A 13113-nucleotide genomic window follows, 5' to 3' on the forward strand; every position below is an offset into this window, starting at 1 on the left:
AAATCACCAGCAGGGCAAATATAACTGGCGTGCATCAGCTGATGTGTTGCAAACAGATCCAAAGAGGTGCCCCTCCCCCTCTATTTGGCATTAGTGAGGCCACAGCTGGAGTACTATGTCTAGTTCTGGGCACTGCACTTCAGGAAGGATGTGGGTAAGTTCAAAAGGGTACAGAGAAGGGCCACCCATATGATTAAGGGCCTGGAGGATAGGCCCTATGAGGAGAGACTCCAGGAACTGGGTTTGTTCAGTCTGAACAAGAGAAGACCAAGAGGTGACTTGATAGTTGCCTACAAGTATAGGTCCCTGCTGGGCCCCCCTCGGGCCCCGAGAGAGACACGCCTGGGCCAGGGGTTAGCGAGGAGTTAGTTAGGGTACTTCTGGAGAGGCTGGACGTGTTCAAGTCCGCTGGTCCGGACGATCTTCACCCTAGGGTTCTACAGGAACTGGCCGAGGTCATTGCGGGACCCCTGGCGCGGCTCTATGAGCACTCGTGGTGCTCTGGCGAGGTGCCGGAGGACTGGAAGAGGGCCAATGTGGTCCCTATCTTCAAAAAGGGAAAAAAAGAGGACCCGGGAAATTACAGGCCAGTTAGTCTTACCTCAATCCCGGGTAAGCTCTTTGAAAAAATTCTCCTGGCACACATCCAGGAGGGCCTTGCGGGGGAATGCATGCTCAGGGGAAACCAACATGGGTTCATCAGTGGCAGGTCTTGTCAGACCAACCAGGTGGCCTTTTACGATCAGGTCACCAAATCATTAGACGCAGGGGTTGCTGTGGATGTAGTCTTTTTGGACTTCCGGAAGGCTTTCGACACTGTCTCTCACCCTGTCCTCATCAAAAAGCTGGGAGACTGTGGTGTCGATGCCCACACGGTCAAATGGGTCGCCAACTGGTTGGAGGGCCGCACCCAGAGGGTGGTAGTGGATGGGTTCTTCTCGACCTGGAAGGACGTGGGCAGTGGGGTTCCGCAGGGCTCGGTCCTCGGGCCCGCACTGTTCAACATCTTCATCAGTGACTTGGATGAGGGGGTAGAAAGCACCCTGTTCAAGTTTGCTGATGACACTAAGATGTGGGGGGATGTGGGTGCACTAGAAGGGTGCAATAGGCTACAAGCTGACCTTGACAGGTTGCAACGGTGGGCGGATGAGAATAGGATGGGGTTTAACACTGATAAGTGCAAGGTGTTGCACATGGGGAGGAAGAACCGGCACCACACTTACAGGTTGGGGAACTCCCCTCTTGCCAGCACGGAGACGGAAAAGGATCTTGGAGTCGTCATTGACTCCACGATGAACATGGGCCGGCAGTGTGGGGAGGCAGTCAAGAAGGCCAACCGTACCCTGTCATGCATCCACAGATGCATCTCGAGCAGGTCCAGGGAGGTGATCCTCCCCCTCTATGCGGCACTGGTCAGGCCGCAGCTGGAGTACTGCATCCAGTTCTGGGCGCCACACTTCAAGAGGGACGTGGACAATATGGAAAGAGTTCAGAGGAGGGCCACTCGTATGATCAGGGGTCAGCAGGGCAGGCCTTATGAGGAGAGGCTATGGGACCTGAACCTGTTTAGCCTCCACAAGAGAAGGTTAAGGGGGGACCTTGTGGCCTGCTACAAACTGGTCAGGGGGGATCAGCAGGTATTGGGGGAGTCCCTGTTCCCCCGTGCGCTGCCAGGAGTGACCAGGAATAATGGTCACAAACTGGCGGAGGGTAAGTTTAGATTAGATATTAGGAGGCGCTACTTCACAGTCAGGGCGGCTAGGGCCTGGAACCAGCTTCCAGGGGAAGTGGTGCAGGCTCCTAGCCTGGGGATTTTTAAAAGGAAGTTAGATGAGCACCTTGCCGGGGTCATCTGACCCCGGTGCTCTTTCCTGCTAAGGCAGGGGGTCGGACTAGATGATCTACCTAGGTCCCTTCCGACTCTAGCTACTATGAAACTATGAAACTATGAAAGTATATCAAGGGTGAACACCAAGATCTAGGGGAGCAACTCTTCAGAAAGGAACACCCAGGGAGGACGAGGACCAAGGGGCACAAGCTAATTGAGGAAAAATTTAGGTGGACATTAGGGAAAACTTATTTTCCGTAAGGGTATTTAGAATCTGGAACACACCCCCAGCAGAGGTGGTGCAGTCACCATCCTCAGAGACGTTCAAGAGGAAGCTTGACAAGCACCTTGTTAAGCTCATTTGAGCCCAATAACCTCCTGCCCATGGCAGGGAACTGAACTTATTATCTTACAGGTCCCCTCCAGTCCTTTGATTCTATGATTCACAGTGGTCCAGAAGATTGTGGTGAGAGAGAGATGATGAGAGAAAGAGATAGACAGCAGAGTGTGTGCACCAATCACAGAGACCAGGAGGGTTGTGGCGAGTGAGAGAGATGAGATGAGATGAGAGGGAAGCAGAGAGCAGGGTACATGAGCCAATCACAGCTAGCCAGAAAGTTGTGGTGAGCAAGACAGGGAGAGTGAGAGAGAAGGAGAAAGGCATAGAGAGTGTGTGTGTGAGCCAAACATAGTGACCCAGACAGCTGCAGTGAGTGAGATTGAGAGAGAGAGAAAGCAGGGTGTGTGAGCCAAATCACAGCTAGCCAGAGGATCACAGTGAGTAAGTGCAAGAGAGAAAGGCATAGACAGAGCATGTGAGCTAATCACAGTGACCCAGAGGGCTGTGGAGAGTGAGAGAGAGATAGCCTGAGAGTGAGAAAATGAAAGAGGTAGAGACAGAGAGCAGGGCATGTGAGCCAATCACAGTTAGCCAGAGGATTGTGGTGAGTGAGACAGGGAGAGTGAGAGAGAGAGAGAGGCTTAGAGAGTGTGTGAGCCAGTCATAATGACCTAGTGGGTGGCAGAGAGCAAGAGAGAGATGGTGAGAGAGAGAGAGAGAGAAAGAAATAGAAATAGAGTAGGGTGTGTGAGTCAATCACAGCTAGCCAGGGAGTTGTGGCAAGTGAGTGAGAGAGAGAGCAGGGTGTGTGAGCCAATCACAATGACCCAGAGGGTCACAGGCAAGAGGGAGTGAGAGAGAAAGGTGTAGAGAGCATGTGAGCCCATGGGTGACTGGTGCCACCTTGGTTGGGATGGGCACATGCCCCCACAGTGACCAGTCAGCAAGTGGGAGAGAATCCCCTCACAGTCGATTGCACCGGCTGGGGAAGGGGGGTGTCCCCCCATGGCCAGTTGAGAGTTATGGCAAGCGAATGAGAGAGAGAAAACATGTGTGCAAGAGAGACCGAAAGGGATAGAGAGAGCATGTGAGCCAATCACAGCTACCCAGAGGGTTGTGGTGAGTGAGAAGGTAAGGAGAGAGAGTGAGAGAAAGTCACAGCTAGACCAAAGGTCGCTTTGAGGGAAAGAAAGAGTGAGAGAAGGAAAGGGACAGAGTGCCTGTGAGCCAATCAGAGCCAGCCAGAGGGTCTTAGTAAGTAAGAGAGTGAGAAGGAAGGCAAAAGGTATACAGTGTATGCTCACCCATCACAGGGACCCAGGGTGCCTCAACAAATGAAAGAGATAGGGTAGAATATATAGAAAAAAGGATATCTAGAGGGCAAGTGAGCTAATCACAATTAGCTAAAGGGTTGTTGCAAGAGTGGGTAAAAGAGAGAAAGGGATAAAGAGAAGGCATGGGAGCCAATCACAGCTAGCCAGAGGGTTGTGGCAAGCAAGAAAGCTGAATCAAATGTGTACCTAATGTAATTTTAACTAACAGGCAGGGTTTGCAGAAACTTCATGAGTGCTTCTCTTAATCCAAATAATTTTGCCAGGATCATTATGGCAATAGCTGAACACCTTGGGCGTGTCCAGATGAATGCGCATGTCTCTTGCCTCATCTCAAACCCTTTTGAGGCAGGGCAAGAGGCACGTGCAGGAACGAAAATATATTCCCTGTGCTGCAAGTTTGCAGTGTGGGGAGAAAATTAGACCTCTGGCTATCCAGGAGTCTAAAAAAAATCTAAGTTTAAAAAAGCAGTCCTGGACCATGCCCTGAGGCAACTAGAGGCTGGGTCCTCCATGGAGATGCTTTGGCTGCCAGAGCGTCTCTGTGGTTGGCCTCTCACCCTGGTGCTGAAATGTGTGGCTGGCCAGGCTACAGGTTCAACACCAGAGCTCCAGTGCTGGTAAGTAAGGGGTGGGGCAGCTGGAGGAGGGGGAGGGGACCATGGGGGGACCCCCGCTGGTCCGCCCACTCCCCTGCCCCCCAATTCCTGACCTGCTGGCCCCCTGCCCACTCCCCCAGCCCCCCAAACCCTGCCCTGCCTGACCCCCCAATCACTCTCGCGCAACCCCACTGCCAGCCCCCCAACCCCCAATCACTTCCCTGCCTGGCCCTTCCCCCTGCCAAGTCTCCAAGCCCCCCGATCACTTTTCTGCCTGGCCCCACCCCCTGCCAGCCCTCCCGATCCCCGCAAACCATCCTGTCCTGTTTGGCCCCATCCCCACTGATCCCTGCCCCACCCCCACCCCATAGTTTAAAAAAACTCCCCTCGGCACTTACGGGCAGTTCAGCTGTCCTCTGGCTGACTGATGCTTTGCCTGCACACTGCAGGGCACAGGGACAGCCCCAGTGGCCCCACCCCGGGCCCTCCTGCCCACCACTGTCCTGCGCTGCCTGGCAGAGGCTCTGCCAGGAGGCTGTGGAGCTCCACCACCCCTGCTTCTAGGGTAAGTAGAGGCTTTTTTTGCCCCATTTTCCCCCCTTTTTTTCTTCTTTAAAGTGAAGGTGACTGGGGTTGTGGGGGCAGCCATGGGAGCTTGGGGGTGCAAGTGGGGGGTAGGGCAGCCATTGGGGGCTGCAGCAGCTAGTGGGGGATGGGGCCAGGTGGGGCAGGAATTGGGGAGCTGGGGTGGGGTATGTAGGCCTTGCAGGCCCCTGTGGGGGCCATTTGGCCCCTGTTGGGGAGCTGAACCCTCTGATGGGTGACTGCAACTCCAGTGTGGGGGCTGAACCCCCTGTGGGTGGGCAGCAAAATATATATTCATGTATTCATGAAGCATGTATTTAGAGTTCACTATTATTATGAGGAGGCATGCTTTAACACTGTAGATATATCAATAAAACATTGTCCAACTGATTGATGTCTCTGTCTCACTCTCTCTATCTCTTTATAGTGGTCTTGTTTTACTTGTGGAGGAACACGGATTTGGGGATATTTTACAGAGTTATTTTGGGATTTTTTTTTTTTTTTAATCAGGCATATTTCAGTTTTCCAATACAGAACACCAGAATTCCTGCTAGGAAGGCAAGTGGCAGGACCCCGCCTGCTCAGAGCTGGCACCTTGGATCTAGCTGGCTGTGGCTGACCTCCTGGCCAAATGGGGCCAGGAGAACATAGTTTGACAGTTCAGAGCAGGCCACCACACTAAGAACATCTTTCGGGCAGTAGCTGCCCAGATGGCTGGGCAGGGGGCACACGTGGCAGTAGTGCCATACAGAGGCCAACCCTGCAACTAGTCCACTAGCAGCTGGCCCAGAGGGGAGATGCCTCTACTGGCTGTGCGGTCCCCATCTGGGTCTGGCAGGTGTGCAGCAGGTCACAGCCAGACAGCAGCCCCCACTGCCAGACTGCTGCAGTGGGTAAAGGGTGCAGGAGGGAACTCTCAGAGCTGCTTCAGCAGTCCAGCTGGCACAAGGGGAGTTTCCCCAGGTACCAATTAGCAGGGCCCCAGAAGCTCCTGAGAGCTAGTAGCCCTAAGCTACTTGCCAGGGTGGCTTTTTATACTGCTGGGGCCAGGACAGGGCAGCTTTTTATATAGCTGGGGACAGCACAGGTGCTAGCCTCAGGCTCCAGCTCCACCTGGCTGCAGATCTGGGAGGAGCCAGGCAGGGTTATTTTGCCCCAAGTGGCACAATTTGCTCCTCAACAAAGTGCATGTCTGAGCCTGTGTGCTGAGGCAAAAAGCCCTGGCTCAAATTTGCGTTTCTATTTGAGCTGCTGCAAGTGCACGTGCTTGCATGTGTAGATGCACCCCTTTTTATACATGCAATAGGAATACCACACTTGAAAGGAAATAGCAAATTTCTATGGACCCTTACTAGACTCTTTGCCTGAATCATATCTCACTCTTTTTCAGTTTGTCTTTCTCCAGTTTTATATAGTCCTTGGGTTTATTAGTATAATCATTTTGCCTCACCGGTTTTTCATATGCTCTTGTTAATTCTCTGCAGTTTTGTTCCAAGAGTTTTGCAGATTTCTACCAGGGTGTTAAATATTATTGAAAGAGTGGTAGTGAGTGACCTGACTTGCATGGATTAATATGCAGTAGTCTCATCATGGTGATTTTCAGTTCAAAGTGATCTGTGATATGCTTTTTGCTGAAGGCAAAGGCGCATATAAAATGATAATGAATTATTGTATTGTACAGCCTGCAGGATGAGGATTACAAACCAAATTTCTGTTGACAGTTCTGTGTCACTGTAGACAAGCTGCAATGTATAAATGCTCTCTCTGGTACCTTAAACTCAAAATGATGGACACAAACAATTTCATTGGGAGATTTTGCCTCAGGAGGACTGGACTCATTAAAATAATGAAAATTGCTGAATTATTTTGAGTAAATGAAAGAAATCCAGCAACCACAGTTAAAAGGCATCTGATTACATAGCACGTATCTTGATATAACTAACAAGAGATAAATACTGGACGTTCAAATATGAAGCTTTACTTTACTGAAGTAAGGACAAAAGCCCAACTTTTGCCTGACAGCAAAGCTGCAAGTTCCCTTCATAGTCAATGGTTTGTAGGTAGCCTAGAAAGGATCTCAAGTATTTGCTATAAAAAGTTTGGATGTTAATATGGACATAATCCATTACAGTAGACCTTTACCTAATGCTGTAAGTGAAATGAAGAAAGGTTAGTTTATAGTACAGGGTTTTTCAAGTTTCTCATTCTATCTGAGAATGCTCAGTTTGAGTCTGGAAAATGCTTGTTTTAAAACTAGGACGTTCCCTACCAATAGTAATTTCTTATCCAGACAGAATCACTAATGTTAACACTTTGGAAACATGCTTGAACACTTTGATAAGCAAAATTCTGGCTTTTTTCCTCCATTTTTATACCATTTTTGTTGTAAGGATCAGTCCGTACTTAACTTTACCCCTCCTCCCATACACACACCTTAGGTTTAGATTGCTTTCTTTTCTAATATACCATTAGTATATCTACATATTTAATATGGCTCCATCCCACCTTTATGAACATGGAACCTAAAAAAGTCCAGTAAAATCATGGGATTCTAAATTAATATAGATTGGTGAGTAGTCTCAGGATACAGAGGAAATGAAGATGAGTTGAAGTTATTGCACAGTAGCCACATTTATCCAACACCTTTGCACTGTACCTTGTGCACTCCCTATGCATTGCCAATGCCTTGCTTACAGAATGCCTTCTTCTGTTCAAGTCAATGACGACAGCCCCAGCCCCAAATCCCACTCTTATACTTATGAAGGGGGAGCCTACAATATGGGCTGATTTATGAACCATGCTCAATCTGCAATCAAAATTAGTTCTACAATACCAAAAGGCAACTCCCACCTGATAAACGTCCTCTCTGTGACGTCCTATCAAACTGGAGTCTAAATGATCAGTAAGTTAAGCATACACACATAAAGGAATATAGTTAAGTGTTTTTTAATACATTGCTGTTTTTAACATAATCAAATGAGTAGCATTCTTTCTGTTGCTACATTATTCTTCTTTTATTGACTACATTACCTGAATTCTAATTGCAAATTCATGGGAAGAAAGTCTTGCTTCCTAAAATAAATCAAAGCATTGAATTATGTAGCCTTCTCATAAATTAACACTTTAGAAGAAGAAAGTACATTGAGTACTGAAAGTGCTTATTTTCAGTGTCCTTGGCATTGGCGAATAGCTTAAAAAAAGCATAAACAAGGCATTTTTCACACATCATCTTGCAAGTTCTCTAAAATTGTAACTCCCTATCTTTGTCAATTTAGCAGCACAGATACAAAAAAAGAAACTGTTGCTGCATGTACCTTAACTTATAATTGGAGTTTCTGCTTGGCTGTTGAAGACCAGTGCCATGGGAAGCCAAAAAAGCAAGCAGTCTATTTAGCAAGCCTATTGTATACTTAAAAACATCAGCAACAACAAAAAAAACCTCCCAAAGCCTACCTGTTTTACCCTCCCCCCCATTTTTGGTCATACCTAATTCACCTTATATCCCAGGGGTGTTGGCCTGGTGATTAAAATATTAGAAGCAGCATGAAAAAGTGCCAGGAAAACATTGTTATATATTTGTGACAAACATCCAGTGCCCTTCCCACCTCGTGTAAAAATGCTATAGGCTCTCCTTGCAACATTTTAAACTTGTTTTCTTACCCCATATAATCATGGATTTAGTACACAATTTTGTTAAATATATTTCATTATTACTGTTAATAAATAGACTAAAACCTAGGTGCTTTACACAGGATTTAAAGCAGTTTCAAAGAATTAGGAGACATTTTATAGCTAAACAATTTTATTGACTTTTTTGCAAAATAAAAAAAAACACAAAATAACCACCAAGAGTAAAGGCCATAGACAGCATTAACCAAATGAGCCAGCCACTTGGTTATAGTAGCTGATAACTAGTATAAGTGGATATTATTGCATATACCCCAGGTTCATTTATATATCCATTATAGTTTGGCAAGATTACAATCATAAAGTAACTTTGGTTGTGTAAAACCTAGTAGCAGTACTTATTTAAATGACGATGTTAACATTTTATGTCTGAACAGATATTAATTCTATCATAGTTTTGATATTTATTCTCTCATTCATTCTTTCCCTAACAATTTACTAAACCACTGCACAAGAATTGATGTGGGCAGACTTCCAACCTTCCTTCATAGCCCTTCTTTATCACTGTACAGTGGTAAATCTTATAGGTGATGGAGTCTGTCACTTGTTTTCTTTACAATAGTCTCTGCAGCAGCATCTCTCTCTACCAATGCTAAGCAACTTCTAGCACTCTAGGATAGCATCTGTCAGGAATGAGCTCTGTCTAGAACCTGAATATTTAGAGGCGTGTATGGCTTTCAGTCCGACGCCTTTCCTAACTCATGGTACTGGGTTTTGAACTTACTGCTTTGCCTTTGAATACAAGAAACCCCACCCCCAGCTTTTCACATCAGTATGCTGAGCTGCCTGCTGGAAACAACACTAACAAATCCAATACACAATACTACCATGTTTACAGAACTATGCCTGAGACACTATATAGGACTGGGAATGTATGTTCTGTACCTTAATTTATAAGAATTTCAGTTTGGTCATTTAAAAGCTCTCACATCCTTGTATTTTCTAGTGTAACACTGCAAGTACAAAGCAACAGTTGGTCTTTAGACAATCATAAATGAAAAGGATATTTGAACATGCTGAAGGCTTTTTTTTCTCCAATGAAACAAATGCAGGGTTTTTTTATTCACTGTACCTTCAGCTTTGTGTTTTCCTGGAATATCTACTGCAATGGGAATGCATAATCTACTTTAAAATACAGAATCTAATTTTGAGTTCCACTTGGAAAGAGCTGCAAAATAATTATAACCAAATCTAAACTAACTTGTATGGGAAAGATCATTCTTAATTTACAATATACTGACACTACAACAGAAGAAAGTACCTCCCTGGTTTTGCTGCCTTTTCATTAATAAAACTCTCCATGAAGCCAAAAGGAATTCTGCATGAGGAATGACTGCAGACCCAGGCTCTCAAAGGAGAAAGAAAAAACCTCCCAAAAGTCAACTGTACTGCAGTAATGCAAATACTATACAGAACTTCTCCTTGTATTCATGTCCATACTGAGTTTACCCTGGATAAAGATATAAAATAATAAGCCCTTCTAATTATTTTTAAATTATCCTCTTGAATCTAGATATTTTAAACCTCTGAATACTTAGAATCACTAGATTTCACAACCATAATTATTTGCACTTACATGGCATATATTAGAAATACATGTTCCTGCAACTGAACAGGTAATTATACTGCCTATTATTCAGCTGAAAAAAAGATTAAACACTCCTTTACTTTAGAAAGGAGAAATAACCATCTAATTGTATTATGAGTGTATGGTATTTAAGGAACAAAAACTGGTTGCGTAGTAAAATCTGGTTTTCAAACAAAGGTGAACATTTTTACTGGATACTTTAAAAACAGTCACTAAAGACTGAGGATTGTCTATTTGGATTCTATTTAATCAAATAGGAAAAATAGTTAAAATCTAAGTATAAAGCACTATATGGTTATTTTGTGGTCTGTAAAATAAAGCAATACCCAGAATTTTTATTTAAACAAAATACACAAGACAGTATAAAAATATTTCCCAATTTGGAGTTTGAAACATGAATGCTGGATTTGCTTTTGTATAAAAAGAAATGAAATAATGGTAGATGCTTATTTTGCTTATTAACCAAAAATATGCATATGCCTTTAAGGAGCTGTTCCAGGCTCACTTTAGGTAAGCTTGTGCTTTTGATCCTAACAATAATAAATGCACACATGTGGAATGAAGTCAGTGCCTGAAACCTGAACTATATCTTATTTCTAATAATAAGACTAATATTAGAGCAGTGTTATAATTATACTTTAAGTGTTTCCACGTATTTTCTTTGTTCAGGCAACTACAGGAGAGGAATTCCAGAAGCACCACTTCCGTTTTGAATGATGTTTATTCTGTGCAGTATCTTCCTTTTCTCTTTCCTTTTTAACTCGCTGGTAGTGATCTTCTTCTTTTAGGTACCACACAGGTGGCCAGCGGTATCTTTCAAAATATTCCTGATTATCTGATTTTAAAAAAAGTGTTAAGATAACTTAGGTTCTAAAATGAGGACATAGCTGTAGACAGAGTCAAGATTTTAGTATGTAAGGCTTTTATCTACCTTGAACTACTTTTTCCATTCCATGCCTCAGCTAACCATTGTTTAAAAATTGCTTACTGACACTTACCTGCAGTGCTGCTATGGTTTAATTAAATGTCTATAAAGTGAAGGGAGAGCATCAGCTGGAAGAGACTTACTTAGAAAACTATACTGTTCTATGATGTAAAATAAAGCTAAACATGGGCAGTATTTTCAGTGTGAGTTCTGGAGAGACAATCGCATCATTTTTAACTGCAGATGACAGGAATTCTAAGCATAACTCTTGGCCCATGAGGTGGACTCAGACTCTGGTCACCTGTTTAAGAGAGTGTATTAACTCTGCTAGGGAGGGAGAGAGCACTGGCTCAGCTTCATAGGCAGATGAACTAATTCATCTTTTTATTTTTAAAGGACAGAAAGAAAAAGATGGGTCTCAAAAATATGGAGGAAGTTATGGATGATCTTACCTGTGGATTTAGCTTTTATTTCCTTACGGAATTTGGAGCAAACACTGTTGTAATTGGTGCAGATGTAGTATAAACACCATGCAGCCAGCTGATTAGCATTGTGGAACTGCAAGGAAAGATAGTCAGTTTGAATTACATGATCACCTCCAAACTAAAGCCAGAAGTTTAGGAGACAGTGATACTTCATTGTTTTATTCTGGTAGGGCTCCTGAATAGCCTAGAGAGAGATTTAGGTAACGTTGGACATCATGGTGTCACACCTGACTGACACTCAGCAGCTGCTCAGAGGGAATTCACTGAGCTGTGCCTCACTGAGTCAGGAGTACTATTTGTTTCTTTGACACAAAAACCCACTTCATCACACAGTGGCCAAAATGGAATAGTTATTGGGAGCAGCTGGGGCACAGCAAGAAGTGGGGTAATCATGGGTCTCTTCCTGTATCATGCTGAGCACCTCCACAGAGGTACATGCTCAACTCTGTCCTAAACTTTTATGGAAGTGCAGCAGTCACCATTGGTCAAGACATAGTCAGTACTTCATAGGACTGGACACTTATTATGATTCTATGCACTTAAGTTTTGACTTGCAGCAGTCAGATTTTCCTAATGGTTACTACACATTCCACCTTGCAGAACTCTCCAGAGTGCATTTAATGCCAGAACTTAAGCATTACTGAAAGCACAGTACAGTATCTGGCAAAGTCTTCCTTTAATCAAAAGGAAATACAGCTATAATGCAAGTCACATTTGTAGAGTATGTCCATTTACCTGACAGTTTGGTAGCCTGCTGTGATCTTCTAGGATTATAAACATATCACACTGCTCTACCGTACAGAGCACAGAGAAGAAACTGTAACTGGATTTTGTATATATCTCTATATCTGGCTTACATACACACTTCACAAACTCAGAAGGCAATCAGAATTTTTTTAAACAGTTTATAGTTATTGAAAGCATCTGGTATGAAACTCATACAGCAATCAGTCTGTACAATACACTGGTCACAAAAACAAGAGTATAATAGTACAAGCTGGAGCCAACACACATTTAAAGTAATTTGAAAAAACATTGTTCTATTATCTCTTCCCGCTACATTGCTTCCTTGGGTATTGCAACATTCATTTATAAAAACAAAGGCACATATTTTAAAGAAAAGCAATAATTTTTGAACACTCTCTCATGTTAGAGCTCAGGCAATCACGGAAGCGACACACCTGAATAAAACAGTGTCATAGGCATGCACTGAGAGCCACAAAGGAAGACGTCTACCTTGAAGATGACTAACAACTCTGTCCGCCTACCATAAGCACTACAATCATAGCACCCTAACAGGAAGAGATTTAAGGGGCATGGATATTAGGGCTGAACGAAACAGCATCGTTTTATTTCGAGTTCCATTTCGCCATTTTGAAGGGACCATTTTTTGTTTCATTGTTTTGTTTTGAAGCACTGTTCCATTTCGTTGTGTCAAAACTCTTGCGCTGTTTTGCCCATATGCCATAATGGAAAATCATGAAAATCCCTAAAAACATTGTCATTTCTTGCCTGATTCGGATATAAAATTGCAGGGAGGGGAGCCCCTTCTGAGGGCATGAAGCCTGCCAAGTTTCAAGGAGATAGGTGCAGAGGTTTCTGGGAAACTGTACTTCAAACAGTTGAAAGGAAAACTCATATCACTTGTTGGCAGTGGCAGACTCCTGTCATCCCATGCACAGATCTGGAGGCATGCACCCTGGGAGGGTTGCAGGTCTGTGCTGAACTCCTCTGGAGGGTGGGGG

At 44.3% G+C, this 13113-nt stretch overlaps 1 protein-coding gene across 4 annotated transcripts in view; it reads right to left on the reverse strand.

The window, feature by feature from the left end:
• Nucleotides 1-8467: 8467 nt before the first annotated feature.
• The window catches only part of RHOBTB1 (Rho related BTB domain containing 1), an 81318-nt gene continuing 76672 nt past the window's right edge, over nucleotides 8468-13113 (reverse strand). For all 4 annotated transcript variants that reach the window (XM_090058288.1, XM_090058287.1, XM_090058289.1 and 1 more), the window contains 2 exons: nucleotides 11336-11441; nucleotides 8468-10793 (listed from right to left, as the gene is read on the reverse strand). In XM_090058288.1, coding sequence (XP_089914414.1) covers nucleotides 10624-10793; nucleotides 11336-11441 — 276 coding nt within the window. In that variant the 3' untranslated portion in view covers nucleotides 8468-10623. The remainder of the gene's footprint in view (nucleotides 10794-11335; nucleotides 11442-13113) is intronic.

Source organism: Crocodylus siamensis, chromosome 7 (assembly GCF_052110815.1).
Source record: "Crocodylus siamensis isolate JL-2025a chromosome 7, ASM5211081v1, whole genome shotgun sequence".
Lineage (NCBI taxonomy): Eukaryota > Metazoa > Chordata > Crocodylia > Crocodylidae > Crocodylus > Crocodylus siamensis.